The 16984-nt window shown below is 40.9% G+C and overlaps 2 protein-coding genes across 4 annotated transcripts; both read left to right on the top strand.

Annotated features, from left to right (window-relative positions):
- The first annotated feature begins 7871 nt into the window (after positions 1–7871).
- LOC111078635 (hydroxysteroid dehydrogenase-like protein 1) lies at positions 7872–9165 on the top strand. The gene is made up of 3 exons (XM_022373449.2): positions 7872–8251; positions 8363–8473; positions 8540–9165. Exons 1-3 carry the CDS (start codon positions 7966–7968, stop codon positions 9061–9063), a joined length of 921 nt encoding a protein of 306 aa, XP_022229141.2. The 5' UTR covers positions 7872–7965; the 3' UTR covers positions 9064–9165.
- Positions 9166–9534: 369 nt separating this feature from the next.
- Positions 9535–15271, top strand: LOC111078634 (hydroxysteroid dehydrogenase-like protein 1). Of its 3 annotated transcripts, none has more exons than XM_022373448.2 (6): positions 9535–9724; positions 11667–11880; positions 13696–13818; positions 13885–13995; positions 14475–14923; positions 15007–15271. In XM_022373448.2, the coding sequence occupies exons 2-6, from the start codon at positions 11703–11705 to the stop codon at positions 15124–15126; spliced, it is 981 nt and encodes a 326-aa protein (XP_022229140.1). In that variant the 5' UTR covers positions 9535–9724; positions 11667–11702; the 3' UTR covers positions 15127–15271. The 3 variants fall into 3 exon arrangements, with proteins under 3 accessions (XP_022229140.1, XP_022229139.1, XP_022229138.1); XM_022373447.2 differs by having other exon boundaries at positions 9535–9780; positions 15007–15270; XM_022373446.2 differs by lacking the exon at positions 9535–9724 and having other exon boundaries at positions 11417–11880.
- The last annotated feature ends 1713 nt before the right edge of the window (positions 15272–16984 follow it).

Below are 16984 nucleotides of genomic sequence, written 5' to 3'. Positions count from 1 at the left end.
GTATCCAAGTATATTGAAACTTTATCAGAAGGGATAAGAAGATATTTTAGAATAATCGTAATATGGAAATTTATATAAGCTTAAAAATTACAAATAGATGGCTACAGAGATTACAAATAATAATTAATGATTACAAAGACGTTTACATAGTGTACAATTATTTGTTTTATAGACTTTAACAAACTATTACTAAAATTCGATCTACCTGCATAAATACAATGCTAAAAGATGCACAGAGTTCTGTGGAATAATCAAATAAAACCCAAGTTCATGCATTCAAATTCATTCATTAGAGTTTAATTTGTGAAACCATTTCTAATGCGTTCTCTGACTTTGGTAATCTAAAATCTCCAAGCAATAGAAGTTCCGCTCCCCAAGAATGACTAACCTAACTAGTTTAATATTATAATATTATTTTTGCTTCTCTCGTTTTCCCCGGCTGAAACCGATTCCCTCAAGGTATCCGCGATGACAATCTGTGCAACAATCAATTTCCCGACCCCAATTACAAGTATGAATGCATATGCAATAGGATAAGGAACAAGCAGATCTGAAAGAAGATATATAAATAGATGGGTTTGCCTTTCGACAAACGCATAAACGCAGTCATAAAATTAGAATTTAAATGAGGCAGTAAAAAGTGCAAAAGCTACAAAAACAGAAGAGACCGAAAAGAACGTCTGTCTCCAGCGACTCAAGGGTCCAAGGCCCTTGGAGAGCTGCTCGAGCTAAATGAATGCAAATGGTCAACAGGTTTTAGCACATAGCAGCAAGGACATCTTCACAGGACATATCGATGCCAATCAGAATAAGTGGAACCCTCCAGAACAACCCACTCCATGCTGTCCCTACATACAATACGCTCCGCTCGCTCTACTCATCCTGAGTGGATACTTTGTCTGAGTTATGAAACGAGTGGCGCCAGTGTAAAAATTGTATGCAAGTGCAAAAATTTCCGATGTAAAAATGTAACCAGTGCTAATAAATTCCTAATAAATGCATGTTAAATAAAGACCACAGTGTTGTGCATGCACTTAAAGAATCCAAACTAAAGTCAAAATTAAAGCCAGCTTGAAAAGATTTTTATTATAACAAAAAAAGAAGAAGTTAAAAAAATTCTTAAACCAGAGTACTTTTACGTTATTAAATGATTTTCAACACACTTACGGGTAAAACAGAAATGAACCCAAGGATCGTAAGGCTTACCAATTCAAATTGATAACAACAAAATCCAACATGCAGGTCAGCAGGAACTTTCTCGCAGTGTAGTGTAGGCAGCCCTAGAGGAGGATACCCGACCGTGTTAATTGAGCACCGATTACGCTGCTATTAATGGGGGCGCATCGTTCCCCCCCAACACGGATCGAAGGTCGGACGAGAGTTAGTTAACCGCCGAGCGAGCGGGAGAACAGCAACAAAAACTGTGACAACTATGCGAGCCACACGTTGACCACAGCAGCACGTGCTGCCAGCGGCAAAAACAAGCTAGCCCTCTCCGAAACCCTCCTCTGTCACTCCTCACCTCCATGGCCACCTCACCGTAGGGGGTGGAACTGCTGTTGCTGTCGCCCTGTTTCCGCTACCCAACTAAACGTTTATTTATTGCCCAAACAGCGCCAAAGGACAACAAGGCCCAGCCTCCAACGAGCCACCTAACCGCACCCCTGAAATTCCTGCACCACTTCAGCTAGACAAAGGCCAGGCCAAAGATAAACATACGAGTACGGGTGCAGGACTGCCATACCACCAGGATTCCCCGATGTTGCCAACAGTTCTTCAACAGCCTGAGGAGCAGGCAGCAAAAAGCGTGAGAGGACCGCCACACATCTTGATTTTTGCCAAACAAAACATTTTTGTCGAGCACTTGCCCACCGACTCCGCATGGCTATAACTGTATTTGGTTATGTTAGTCACGTGGCCTTTACTTGGTTTTTGCCAAATTGCTGGACAGAACGGAATAGTGGGGGTGGTTTGGTGGTCTGCTTTGCGCTGACAGGGGAACGGGTTGACTTGCCTTGGCAGGGAAACCGCAGTTTTTATTTTTATAGTGGCAACCAAATGGCTTCAAGTGTGTGGGGGGCTAAAGGGAGTTACTTTCCCTTAACCGATTTGATAGCAATATTTAATCGTATTTACCATTCCTTCAACTGCATTTCCAAATTATTCAACATATCTTAAAGGTTCTTCCAGCTACTTTTAAAACACCTCTCAGGAAAACATTTACTCAAGCAGCATTTCTCTTGGCCACATTTAATCCCGGATAGCTTCACTCCTAGTCCTAATATGTTTGTCTGTCAGTCTTATCTTTCACTCCTTTTTTGTCAACCGCTTAAACCCAAAAACCCTTGTCTTTTTTCTTTGTGTTTAATGCCGAACAGGAATTTCTAATCGTTTTCCTGGAAATTACCTTCCACACATTTCTACCGTTCTTTTTTTGTGTGAAGGCGTCGAGTTGATAATTTCCTAAGCCCGCACAGGGCAGACACACAATGAACAGAGAGTCACCCACATTATCGAAAAGTTTTCAGGTCATTAAGTTTTGTCGAAGAACCCGAACAGAGCCCGACCAGAGGCAGCCATTCAGGGAGGTGTAAATTAACCAAAAACCAAACCAGAGTTCTGGCAGTGGAGAATTCTGGTAGGAGGCCAATAGTAAAACAATTGAAAAACTAAAGTGGCAATTAAAGTATGTTTTAGAAATACTTTGGAGGATTTGTGCGAGCAATTTAATGCACATATGCCGAGATTTATGTGTTTTGTTCGCCACGCTTGGCCAGAAGTGCAAAACAAAGACACATTTCGCTTTAGACAATATTTTTCTTATGGGGAAAATAACCATTTATGGTATGGGTAATGCTGTCTCTTCGAGCTGGGGCCCAGATCCATTGCCAGGGCCATCCCCTTCCAATCTTTGTGTGTATTCTGGCATTTAAATGTACGAAATTGTTTTTGCTGCTCGTTGGCATCCTCTGACAGGATGCGAAAACGTTTGAATATTCCTTCGTCCCGAACATTGTAGTATTTTATCCTTTTTTTTCTGTAGTTTTATATTTATTTGGTTTTGTCGCTGGCTGTCAGGGCGAGGAGGGCGAGGACTGGCGATTTTTTGCCTGGCCGCGTATTTGGCATCGCGATAGCGCCAGGAAAATGTCTGCCTCACAGAACTAAATGCAGTTCAAATATCGGCCAGTGCGTCAGGGGGAGTGTCTCTCCTTAGCCAGCGACTGTAAGAGCCGCGACTTAGGCAGACACTATCCGCATATTAATTTCATTTACTTTACTTGTGCTTTGTTGACGGTCGGTCAGTCGTCTCGTCTGCATTCAAAATGCGTTTTCGCGGTGCAGAGAAAGAAGCGAAAACATTTTTCATTTGCATTCAACGGTAGCTGCGATTGAACTGCGCCTGCTTTTGGGTTTTCTTTGATTTTCTTGTGGGTATAGGGATAGATATATGTAGATAGATGGATGGATAGTTCTTCTGTGAAACCAGGGCACAGCGCACATGTTGTGAAAGTTTAACTGTTGCCAATGCCTTGATTTGTGCCCACCCCACCTGGCAAACAGCAATCACACCATTTGATTGATGCAAATCCTGCTCGAATAACTGAGAAGGTGATTGTGGATAGCTACTATAGCTAGTGGTAAAAGCTAGAAGGCCGAAGAAGACAGCTCTTGGGCAAATTTTAATTAATTTAAATGCAAAGCATCTTATTTATGTAACTTTTTCGTTTCCAATATCAAAATGGTAAATATACACATTGAAAAGAGAAGGACTTTGAAAAATAGGATTGCACTTTAAAATCAATATATGGCGCGCAATAATTACTTTGGGGTCGGATCCTTGCCTTCTCTCACTACGAAAACAAATCCCCTAGTTTTTGGGTTGTATTTCAAAATCAATATATAACCCATAAACCATTCCTTGCCTCTTCAGTATGGAATACAAATCCTAGTTTACATAAGTTATAAAAGCTCCAGCAATTACCGAATATTTCAAAATTCAAGTAATAATAATGGTAAGAGTTCCCATATTTTAATTTATAATTACACTGAAATAGTTATCATTTACAGGTGGTCTGAGCTTAGCTCCTGTATTAACTTATAAAACACTTACGATATTGAGTCCAATATTACTCATGGTTCTTCTTGTTGATTGGAACAGAGGCCAAATGGTTACCGACCTGGACTTGTTGGTGGATTGCTAAACATCACGATCGTCTGGCAAAGGATTTACTTAGATTTTTGATGCAGTGCCACGCAGCGTGTCGCACACCTGGTTGAGGGGCAAGGTCATGGGGCGCTTCTGGATGTTATTCATCCACTTAGACCAGGCACCCTCGCACGTTTGCATGCGCTTCTCTTTCGAAGGGAATATAAATAATGTTAAATAAAAGAATTTAGCTACGATTTTATTTCCTTTAAATTTTCCTGTTGCTTAAACATTTTTTTCAATCACTTCAATAGCTTTGCATACTTTCAGAGCATCCGCATACACTTTTGCACATTTTATAATGACAAAAGACGCCGCCAGTCAACATTTGCTGACGATATATTCCCAACAGGTGTAGACGCCGTGCCACATCCAATTGCAAAGCTATTTTGGGCCATGAGTCGCCTCTGCATCTCTCTGCCCCCTTTGCTGACTGGGCTATAAATATATATGCATGTACGTGTATGTATGTATGGTGTGCCTGAAGTGCAGCTGGAAAACTGTCTAAATGCAGTGGCGGGGAAATGGCAAACTCTGCAGATGAACTTTAACCCGCAGGAATCGGAAGTCCCCCGAACAGCATTTCCTCTCGATTGTTATGGCCACCGCAACATTGCGACACAAAACACTTGAACGAACAGAGCAAAGCATCAGTGGGGCTTCTCCCTCGCTCCGCGAACATTTTTTGTTTGAGTTATTTTACGAGTTTTATTGGCTTTTATTGGCAACGAGATTTGAATTTTTCAAAACGACACTTGCCGTCTGCTGCGGGTCCTGGCCGGGTCTGGCCGTGCTCTCCTTTCTGGGGCTTAATCGTTAGTCATTTTTTATGGGCATTATTGTGCCTGCAGGGCGTCTAACAGGTGGCGTCCGGACATGTGTTTCGTTTCCTCCTCCTGGACATAACTTAGCCGCTGATTGCACTTTTATGGCCAAAAGTTTTCTCTGCCAACCAAAACAGACAAAATTCATTGCGATAACAACAAACTGCTAATTAACTGTTGACTAAAAAACCGCTTAATCCTTTTAGCCCTAAATGTCTAACCATCAAAAGAAGATGGGAACACAACCATTAAAGAGAGACAGAGAGAAAGCGAGAGAGGCATCAAAAAAGCGTGAAATCCAGCCATCAAAAAAGTGGGAGTGCCATTCAAAGTGTGCCGCATAATGGCAGACCACAGACAGACAGACAGACAGACAACTTGCTAATTTTCATGCGCCATTTAAGGGGTGCATACTGGCTTGGAAAGGACCTCCTTCTGCTCTGCCTGGCCGTGTCCTTCTGTCTTGCCTGTCACGAATTCACTTGACAACTCTTTTTTCGCCGGATTTTTTTTTCCTGGTTGCGACAAGCCCAGCCTCCTTGAGAGCTACTTAAAATTCAGTGCCTGGCATAAACATCCTTAAGCATCCTGCTAGTCAACAGTCGGCAGTTTGCGATGCCAGCAATGCGCTTTAACGATATGTCAGAGATTAGAGAGCATTACAAATGAATGCTATGGCAATTAATTGGGGGGAATTACGAGTGGGTAGAGGAGTGTAAGTATCAGGGAGTGCGGGACTTAATGTCTACGAGAGCATGTTCTCATCGAAGCAGTTTTCTCAGCAATTGTTCGACGGAACTAAGAACTACTGGCAGTATGTTGTATAATGCCACGGAGTTTTGGCAATTGAAGGAAATCTGTTTATGAGAACACTTTTCATAAGTCATTTTCTTTGGCTAACCCCCCACACAGCATTCAGGAAACAAATGCAATAATAACCACAATAAAATTTTATAAAAATGAGCATTACATGTGAATGCTCAAATAGTAATCGTAAAACATATAAAAGCCAAGAGAATCGCCAACGGCACTCGGAAAACAAAGCAAACAATAATTTCCCTCATATATAAAAAGCCAGCAAGGACTGAGAGCCAAGTGCAGGAGCAGCAGCAGCAGCCGCAGGAGCTGGAGATGGAGGAACTCTGTTTTGGGCCAAGAAGTCAAAACGGATGTACAAATTGCAAAGCATAATTCAAATTGTTTGACTTTTTGACAATGACTGCGCCCACACCCACACCCCCACCCCCAGGGCTCCTCAAGGCTCTTATCTTGGCATATGTGCCATTGAGCGGCTGCCTGCTGCTGGACGGGCTGGCGCCATTCGTATGCAATATTTTTGTTATTCTTGGCTATTTATTTAAGCTCTTGACTGCACTCGCAGGGTATTAAAGTCTGCCAGGCCACAGCCCTCACGGATCACAGTGCGTATGAGTCACATTAATTAGCTAAACTGCCAGAAAGTGCGCTTAAAAAGCAATTAAATGTGATTAGCATAAGTTCCCTCTCACTCGCACAATCACACACACACACACATGCACAGCCACTCACATCACACAGATTCAATCTCTAAAATAGCTGCATACTTTCTGGAGCAGCTTTGCCCGAAAAATCATTGCATACTTTCCGGCTGCCATTAGGTTCGAATGAGTTTTTGGCGGTTTTGGGGTTTTTCTGCCTCTGGCACGGCCCCATTTGACTTAATTAGTTGGCCGACGCCAACAGTCGACGCCCTCGCCTTGCCCCGTACCCCTCTCCACCCCATGCACACCCCCACTCCCGTTTTTTAGGGGCCGAAAAACTATGAATTTATTTGACACTTGAATAAATGCGGTTTTTGCGGCAGCCAAAAACGAGGAAAAATGGCAGAAAATATATTTTTCAAAATGGATTTGCAGTCAGCAGACAAAAATCTGAACCATCCGATTCCCATCCCCACATACAGGGTGTCGACATATCCTTGGTTGATATATGTATAACCCATGTCGTGGCTCTTGTTCCGCAGTTCGATTCACAGCTTCGCATCGCAATTTCCGTTTCCTGATTTCCTTACCCTCTTAGTCCGGGTCCTGCATCCCAGCCGTAGTCCCTGGCTGGCTGTGCGGGGGGTATGGGGTATTAGAGCCTGGTTTGGGGGCGTGTGTGTACTTATCGTTTGTAAAATACCATTTCTGGGCTCTCCCCCTAATTTATGAATGCCGCTGCTAAGTATTCGTCGCGCTGGTGGCAGGCGGTAATTGTGATGTGTGTGTGTGCGGGAGTGCGTTTTTGGCTGGGTTTGAAGATGAACAAAGGGCTAACAGAGAAATGATGTCATCAAGGGGAGGAGTAGCAGGATTAGAAGGTGAATAACCTGATTGGAGACTGAGAATTGAAGCTAGATGAAGAACATAGATTATTCAGTTTGATTTTTAAATTCTACTAAAATAAAATGCAAACTAATCGCTCTGATCTCAGGGTACCCTAAGTGAGGTCTTCCACTCAGAGCCCAGGAACACCTTTCACCTATTCCAAGCCGTCTCCCCTGCTTGACCATTTAATTTCCCCTTCTGAGAGACTTTTGCACCTGACCTTACCCAGAAATTAAAAGCGCAATGCACCTGAAAAGCACACACAACTTAATACACACACTTTACTACACCCACAATCCACCAATAGTCGTATCTATTTATAATTTTTCGATTACCAGGCCCGAAGAGACTCCCGAACGATTGGGAATTCCATAAAAAAACGCTCGCACAATTACTATATTAACAAGTCGAACACCTTTTGATTGCTTGGGACCTCAGCTAATGTATGCCATTTAAATTCAGCCCCTGCCTTGGTCTGATGTCGAAATAGCAACGCTACCACAGTCCATTGCAGGGAGTCGAATCGAGCGTGTCGCATACCATCCGCTCGAGTAGGCCTAGAGAATAGAATCAACTTATCGAAATGTTTGCCGCCTTATCAACGTTCCTAACATTTGTGGGCTTCTACGCTCTGGCTTGTTATCTGTACGAGCAGCTGAGAGCGCCCTACAGACTGATTAAAGTGCGATGGTTCACCGACGAGAAGGAGCGGCCTGCACTCAAAGAACGGTTTGGAGAATGGGCTGCCATCACGGGAAGCAGCGATGGAATAGGCAAGGAATACGCTAAGGAGCTGGCACGACAGGGAATCAATGTGGTTCTAATCGCCAGAAATCAGGAGAAACTTCAGGCAGTTGTTAAAGAAATTGGTAAGTTATTTTTTTTTGTATCAGTTCTGACGACTTCTGTGGAGTGGACTTCCATGGAATGTTCTATTCTCCCAAAATTAACTCTGTCACTCTTCAAAACATTGTCCACAGAAAGCGAGTCCAAGGTGCAGACCAAAATTGTGATAGCAGACTTTACCAAGGGTGCGGAGGTCTATCAACATATAGAAAAGGAATTGGCAAATCTACCCATTGCGATTCTAGGTAAGCAGAACCACAAATAAAATATATATACCAGACCATTAATGCGATCTCTTTCATCTCCTACAGTGAACAATGTGGGAATCGGAAACCCTGGACCCATCCATAAGTGGACACAGGAGTCGACCCAGAATATAATAGAGACCAATATAATGGCCGTGTCGCAGCTGTCGCGTCACTTCCTTCAGCGCATGAAGGCCGAAAAGATTAAGGGAGCCATCGTGAATGTCAGCTCGGGAACAGAGCACCAGCCGCTTCCCTATGGGGCCTACTATGCGGCATCCAAGGCGTACAATCGCAGCTTCACGCTGGCCCTGCAGTGCGAGGCCGCTCCGTACGGTATCCTCGTCCAGCTGCTGTCGCCCGGCTTTGTTGTCACCAAAATCAACTCCTATTCGCGGGCCATCATGAAGGGCGGCCTCTTCATACCCCCGGCAGATGCCTATGCCCGCAGTGCCGTCAACCAGCTGCGGGATGGAGTCGATGAGACACCTGGCTACCTTTGGCATCATGTCCAGACTGCTGTGATGCTTGCCGTTACCTGGCGGATTCGTCGTTTCTCTGCTCTCAAGATGTTTCAATTCCTGAAGTAGAAAATCCAATTACATCCTACCTCACAATTTGTTCGCCGACATAATGTTGATATCTATATATGTATATCGTTTTTTGATAATACATATACTTGTAGACAAAAACTTGGCGTCAAACATGACGGACGGGCAGACGGAAACGGCTATATCGACTCGGCTATTGATCCTGATCCAGAATATGTTCATATATTTTATCCCCCCACATCCACTTCGACGACAAAACTTATACATATATCCATAAACATTTCGAGCAGCGGGTATAAAAGCTGTTTTAAATGTGGCGCGCTTCTCTGCTTTCGACTGTTCCGATTTATATTTCTATCGATATTTACATTTTATCACGACAGCTGTATCGCAGCACGTGCTTCAACAAAAATACGCTAGTGGCGCCGCATATTTATTTAATTTGCAACAAAAATACGGCAGGTGGTGCTGTTAATGGTAAGTGGAAAACTTTTTAAGAGTTTTCGTTCAAAACTATTTTTTTTGTTTTTATCGGGATTTTAAATTTCTTAAAACATAAACAGTGCTTGCATATAATCAGTCTATCAATATTTAATCATACTAAGTATGGTCGTATAGTCTGTCGTCGCGACGCTTGCCGCCCTGAAACGAATTCATTCTGCCAGAAAGTGCTGTCCAGACCGGCAGGGCAGGAGACGCGGTAATATTGATTTTATATTCAGTGTACAACATTTGCATTCATTGTGTTCCTTGATAGTGAGTTTAAAATATATTACTAGTGTATTAAATATATGTAGCTTCTGGTATACTATAGTTTATAACCTAATATGGTTTTAAATTGGTGATACAGAAACGCTTGGTAAGGGCCCTCTTACCATGAAAAGAACCAACAAGTGACAGTGCTAGCTGTAAATGTCTAGACCAAATGTACATACATTCGTCTTTACATAAGATTAAGTCGATACAGAGTTTTAATGCTATTAAAATATGGCGAAATTAAAAAAAAAGGAAAGCAAAAAATAAATAAATAAGTAATAAGATTTTAAATTCAGAAATATTTACGTTTACGTTCGTGTTTTATTATTATTCGGTGCTGATATAAACTGGTAAAACAAGTGATGATTGTTCAACACATCGCCAAAATCTCTTAATTTCAAAATACAATCCCAAAATGTACTTAATTGCAAAACACATTAAGCCAACATTTGCACAAATTACAACCAATATTTGCCCTGCCAATGTTTTTTGCTAGCCGGAAAGTGTTAACGGTCAAAGTTAATTTGCTCAGTACAAATATTCATCAAAGCCATTGAAGCCTTCCGTTGTGTCGCCAACTGAAAATGCACTTTGCAAAACTAGTACTTTGTTTTTGTTTGTGGCAAATGAATGTTTTCTTTGGTTCCGTTGTTGATAAGCTAAAAATAAATACAACTAGTGGTATTGAAATGATAAAAGATAGTACAAAGGAGAAGGTTAAATGAATGAGAGAATTACCAGCAGAATGCACGAAAAGATTATGGGAAAATAAAGGAACATAACGAAATATGAACTGAGAGATGGATACGAGTATCTGTGTATGTGTATCAGCTGCTATTAATCTAGAATATACATAAATAAAACCAGATATTTTAATGGTAAAGGTACATATATGAGCGCACTCCTGATACCATAGATTTCATTGTATAGATTGTACCCTCCCAAAGATTTTCATAGAATCGTATCTGATTCTTATTTCTTTTCGCTGAAACATCAGCTATAAAAATCATGACCTTTTCAAGTGTAAACTCAGATGATCAGACCCATACTAGTACCTGCCTAAAACAATAATTATTCCAGATCCCTTTACGCAGATTGACACATTTGACACGCACAAAAAAGCTAATTAAAAAGGTACGACCATAGGTAAAAAAAAAGCGCCTCAGGTGTCGGGTCATTGCATGCTAGCGGACAATTTCTCGCATCTGTCGCTTAATTGTTTTCAATTAGTTCTACGCCACAAATAAGCTCATTATGCACTTAGCAAATTAACCGAAATTGTTTTTTTTTTTTTTGGGAGCGAGTGACAGATGTCTCTTCAGGTCACCTCTCTCATGGTAATTAATTGTGAAGACGCGCAGATTTTCGTAATCTTTACACCAGCCTCTAAACACTCGACAGCAAAACAGTAAAAGCCACAAAAAGTTTATGATATAATGAACCGACGAAAACTGTGTAAAACCAGGCAAAAGAGTCAAAAACTGCAGTCGTCTTGTGGCTCTTTTACTGCGCTGCTGTAAGTAGGTTTTTTTTTGTTGTTTACAATTGTTACTGGTTGTATACAAAAATCCGAAGCCCGAAAGCCCAAAAATTAAAGCTTAAATCGGTGTCCGACGAACGAAGTCGCGTCTCGATCCATTCAGTGCGTGATCCACGCTCAAAGTTACAACTTGTGCCGCCGGAAAGAGGCAATGTCCATAGTGCGCGAATGACACTCGATTTAATTTATACAGATAAGAGGAATATATTCAATATAGTTGCAAGCAGTGATAAGCATACGTTCCACAAGCCACCGCAGTCCAATCCAATCCAATCCAATTTTTATTATCACCGACCGAAAGTTTTCGTTGTTTTACTATATAAAGAGAACTCTCTTAACCATGCAGCCAGTACTGGAATCTACAATTTACAAACTGCTAAGAATGGCATCGATCTACGAACTTATCACCGGCTTCATCTACACAGTCGGCGTTCTGACGATTGCTGCCTTTCTGTACGAGAACTTCAGGTCATTGGTGGGAATAATCAAGGCCGTGTTGGAACCGTATTTCCAGCCCCAATTACCAAAGACTTTGGTCGAAAAGTATGGCAAATGGGCAGGTAAGTTGTATAATCATCAGTGTTGCTTTCACGCCTCCTAAATGTGTATGTAAATATGTAGGCATAGAAATTTTCACCGAGATTTGCATATTTGCTTGCACCTCAGGCAATACATTTTTTTTTTGATTTCGTTGCTTGTTGATTTTCTTTAACATGCAAATTGTTTAACCTAGGACTAGAGTGAGGGTTAGATCTACATATATGTACTATGCTTACATTATCTATAGAATTCCTAAATCACACATCATTAACTCATTCGGTATCAAATAATTCGCTTATGTATAATAGCTGAATATTATGTAAATTGCATATGCAATGCATTGAATAAAACTCTTTAATAGCGCACAATTCCCACATTTAATAAGAATTTCGTGAGTTTTATTCTTTTAAATCATTAGTATAATAGAAGCTAGCTAACTCTCTTCCTGTTCATTTGTAAAACGTGTATATAAGTATGTGTATATGTAAATATGTATATTGTAAGATCATTATAATAATATTTCACAAATCGTTTCCCAATTATATTCACCAATTAAATAGCTTTCAGTGACATGACCTTTAGTGGTTTTGTAAAGGTTTATTTAATATGTATTTTGAATCCTATATTCATTTACATTAATAACTTTCATAGTCGTTTAATATCCTATATTCCCAGGGAACCTTCATTTAGGTTCCCATATTCCTTGACTTTAAGGGACTCTCATTTTCAGCCAGAATATTATACCCATTTATTTAAATGACTTTCACTTAAAATTCAGTTTCCCAGAGAATCATACACTATTTTATTTTTGTTAGCCAATAATAATAATAATATCCCACAAAGCTTTTGTTGATATTTCAGTTTATAGAGCAGCAAAAGTCATTCAACTCGAAACCGAAAGCCGGTTTCGGTTTGCGATTTTGACCCTCCCCCCATATTTTTATGTTGATTTCTTTATTGTTATTTTATTTTACAATTTCGCTTTCAGTCTCGTGCTTCTCCACGAACAAATGCTAATTTTACTGTCGCTACTCGCATTTATTGTTTTAAATTAAAAATTGACCTTCAATGCCAGTGGGTGATCGTGCTCGTCTTGATCGAATTCTGCATATTTTGCCTAATTGAATTATGGATATTTTCATGCCTCGAAAGGCCGATTGAATCGAACTGCAAAATCTTTACCCAAACTTGCCCCATTCATAATTATCTGGCAACACGCAAGCGCAACAATCGATGTTGGTGGTGCTTGCTGCTGTTGCTGCTGTTGCTGGTCATGTTTCCGTTGCACAAATATTTGGCAACCAGTAACTAACTGGCTGGAGCCGCCACTACCGAGCAGGTCTCGCTTCTACCAGTACTTCTACTGTGACCATTCATAATGTTTGCATTGGTTTCGACAACCACAGGCGGCAAGCATTGGTAACGGGCAAACTGGCAACAGACGAAGTGCATAAAAGACACCAAAATAAATAAAACGAACTAATTAGCAGACACATGCAAATTTGTTAAAGATATGGTACAGAGATCTTTCATAATTAGGACTCCCCTAAGGAAAGTGTCGAAGTTTTAAATTTAAATTCTTGCATCAGAGTTCGGATCTCTAAAAGGCAATGTTTTTTTTGTAACAACACTTTCTGTAGGCCCGTTGGTAGTTTTATGTGTTTAATGATTTGTTTATAAATAAATAAACAGTTTCAACAGGAATCTACTCGAACAAACTTTTTTACATACATAAATATGTACATACAAATATGTATGTAGCTAAAACCCCTTTGAACAACCTTCACCTGTACGATTACTCATAGCGCGTCCTTTCGCTTCCTTTCACTTCACAGTCATTACGGGTGCCACAGATGGCATTGGCAAGGAATATGCCAGAGAGCTGGCTCGTCAGGGCCTCAACCTGGTGCTTGTCTCTCGCACCAAGGAGAAGCTGATTGCAGTCACCAATGAGATTGGTAAGCGCAAGCCACATAAATCTGTATCGTAACAGTTTAAATAATTTACATAATTCTTTATTACAGAGAGCCAATACAAAATAAAGACCAAGTGGATAGTGGCGGACTTTGTCAAGGGTCGCGAGGTGTACGAGCACATTGAGAAGGAGCTGGCCGGCATCGAAGTGGGAATATTGGGTGAGTAAGGGGTACATAAAGAGTGGCACTGCCGCACCGGGTCAGACAAGTGCTTCATCATTGTCCACAGTAGCAAACGGCAATCAACAGAGTGGCTTTTTATTTGTGTTTCGGTTTTGTTTTGTAGCCCCCTCATTTTTTTTATGTTTCTGTCAATGTCATATAATAATAATTGCTTGCAATTATAATGCCTCTTTTTTTGGTCTATTGGCGAGACGAAGAGTAGTGTGTGTGTGTGTGTGTGTGTGGCTTAGGCGATGTTCAAGTACATCGGTGATGTAGATGGAATTTTATTTGCCAAAAATTCATAAACGCTTTGACGCGCTTCAGCAATTTACATTTTCATTGCGTCTGGCGGTAAAGAGAGATACGCGCACAGATAGACCTTGTTCGCGCTTCAAGGCATTTTCTGATACGACCTGATCTTGATCTTGAACATGGAAACTTATATCGCTGTCTCTCTCTGTATCTTGTATCAGTTAACAACGTGGGAATGATGTACGAGTACCCCGAAAACTTTGAAGAAGTGAGCGAGGATCTGTTGTGGAATCTAATGACCGTCAATATTGGATCTGTGTTGATGCTCACACGGAAGCTGCTGCCCAAGATGAAGGCCGCCCGCCGCGGGGCCATCGTCAACCTGGGCTCCTCCTCGGAGCTCACGCCACTGCCCTACTTGACGGCCTATGGTGCCAGCAAGGCTTTCATAACCTACTTCACCAGGGCGCTAGAACGTGAGGTGTCTTCCTACAATATCGACGTACAGCTAGTGCTGCCCGGCTTTGTGGTCACCAAGATGAACGCCTACTCAGAACGCGTAATGGAGGGCGGCTGGATCTTCCCCAATGCGTATAACTATTCACGATCCGCCGTCTTTACCCTGGGCAAGACGAGCGAGACCAATGGCTTCTGGATTCACAGCGTTCAGGTAAGATCTACACAATATATAGTATATATGCAGATTTATATAGACTATATAAAATATTTGTTATTTTAATTTTCTCTTTCCAGTACTTCTTCATGAAGTTGGCCCCCATCCGCATTCGAATGGTTTTTTCCCATCTGCTCTCCAGTCGCCTGAGGTTCGAGGCTCTTGAGCAGAAGGCGAGGAAAGAAAAGTTGGCGACTTAGCTGTGTATGGGTCGCCCTCTCTTCAACTGTGTTACAAGTCATGTATATATTTGGTTCGTAGTCTAAATGTTTATAATAGCCTATTTACAAAAAAAATAATTTTGTACAAAGCAAAGAATAATACAAATAAATTAAACTTAATCAAAACAGGCAGGACGAGTCTTGCTAGAACGATATATAATAAACACAGGCCTTAGCAATAATTAAGCAGTCCAAAACGGATGTGGCAGTGGCTCCCTGCAATCGAATACTGCATCAAAAATTACACATCTGGCCCGTTTTCTCGATTGCCAGGCATACGCGTCCTCATGTGAGAACACGATATGTATTGGGATATGTATTACAAATAATGTACCGAAATTCGTTTGAAATCACAACAGGCTAAACACCTGAGAAAAAAAATGGATAGTTAAATCTTTGCCACTCGGGCTTGGACCCGAAGCAACGAAAGCAGTATATCTGGCATCCTCAAGAAATTAAATATTTGGATATATGAGTGTATAAATATATTAAATAGTAAGCAATTTTATAAATTCGATCATCTATTTGTTGCAAACTTGTTGTCAAAATCAGCATACCCCCCGCTCTTCACTGGTACTTGCAGCATGTACAAGAAGAGAAGTGAAAAAACCGGCTGGCCAAATCAATTGCCAAAATGCATGCGGGTAAAAACTCTTTGGGATTGCATAACCACTGCAATTTTGTTGTGTTGGCTATCAGGGGGGATCTGTGGGAATTCGGTTTGCAGGGGATGTGTACGGTTATCGCCCGCAAAACCGGTTGGCCAGCACGAGTGCGAAACCACTGACCGACAAAGCGGTAAAAAGCCTCCAGCAGACGGAAGCGAAGCCTCCAAAAGCCCAAAGATGACGCTGGCTTCGCTTCATTGCATCCACTTTGTGCTACTTTTTGTGTTTATTTTCTGCGAATTTTTTTATTGTAACCTTTTTAGCAGAAAGTTAGGCTTTAATTTTGCATGTTGCATGCAAATGAGTTGAGGGCGGTTCAGGGGGGATGCACTCAATGATCTCTCGAGGAACTGCCCACAATTATGATACAATGTGATATTACAATGGAAGCTGTCGATTATGGTGTTATGATATTTACTTTTCCGATTGCTAGAGAACCACTTGCGAAACTTGGTAATTGGCTATTGAATTACTAGGAGAAAGAGAACATTTGCTTCTCTTGATTATATGAAAGCTAACAGCTTCAATTTTAAATAAATATGTGTACAAAAATCCGATCCAGGCTTTTAAAGAAAAATTAAGTTTTTGTATTTAATGAACCGGAATCCCACCAGGATCAAGTTTATATACTGTTATGAAAGATATTGGCGAGACACGCCTCCAAGTGCTACATACACTTTACATGAAATATAAAATACTGCAGTATTTATAGCTACGCCCCTAAAATATGCTTTTTTTTTATTCGTTTTTGGAATGATACGTACATATGTATGTATGTATGTATGTTTATACATGTGTACATGTACTACGAAAGTAGATGGATGTCGTATGAATCTGAACAAAAATGTAGTGTGAATAAATAAATAATACAAATACATACAATCAAGCCAATTTCAATTTTTGTATAAAAAAACTACCAAATAAACTAACAGCTATCTGTGGATAGCTAGATGCATAGATAGATAGATTATAGCTTTAAGGCTATAGAAACCAAACTGTTACATAACAAATGGGACCATGGGACCGTAACATCTTATTTCCAATAGTTAAAAATAGTCGTAAGCAATTTAATTGCCAACGAATATTTCTCTTATACAGTTACACTCGATCTTGGAATCGATCGATTGCAATTCCATCTTTGGTCAATAATAATAAAACGTTCTCAAGGT

Source organism: Drosophila obscura, unplaced genomic scaffold (assembly GCF_018151105.1).
Source record: "Drosophila obscura isolate BZ-5 IFL unplaced genomic scaffold, ASM1815110v1 contig_200, whole genome shotgun sequence".
Taxonomy (NCBI): domain Eukaryota; kingdom Metazoa; phylum Arthropoda; class Insecta; order Diptera; family Drosophilidae; genus Drosophila; species Drosophila obscura.
This window is presented reverse-complemented; position numbering and strand designations above follow the sequence as displayed.

What these genes read in the sequence shown, in the direction of transcription:
- LOC111078635 (XM_022373449.2), top strand. Translation starts at nt 7,966, where the DNA reads ATGTTTGCCGCCTTATCAACGTTCCTAACATTTGTGGGCTTCTACGCT. An exon ending in GGCAGTTGTTAAAGAAATTG is followed by an intron (nt 8,252 to 8,362) that starts GTAAGTTATTTT and finishes CATTGTCCACAG; the next exon opens with AAAGCGAGTCCAAGGTGCAG. An exon ending in TCTACCCATTGCGATTCTAG is followed by an intron (nt 8,474 to 8,539) that starts GTAAGCAGAACC and finishes CATCTCCTACAG; the next exon opens with TGAACAATGTGGGAATCGGA.
- LOC111078634 (XM_022373446.2), top strand. Translation starts at nt 11,661, where the DNA reads ATGCAGCCAGTACTGGAATCTACAATTTACAAACTGCTAAGAATGGCA. An exon ending in AAAGTATGGCAAATGGGCAG is followed by an intron (nt 11,881 to 13,695) that starts GTAAGTTGTATA and finishes TTCACTTCACAG; the next exon opens with TCATTACGGGTGCCACAGAT. An exon ending in CATCGAAGTGGGAATATTGG is followed by an intron (nt 13,996 to 14,474) that starts GTGAGTAAGGGG and finishes ATCTTGTATCAG; the next exon opens with TTAACAACGTGGGAATGATG.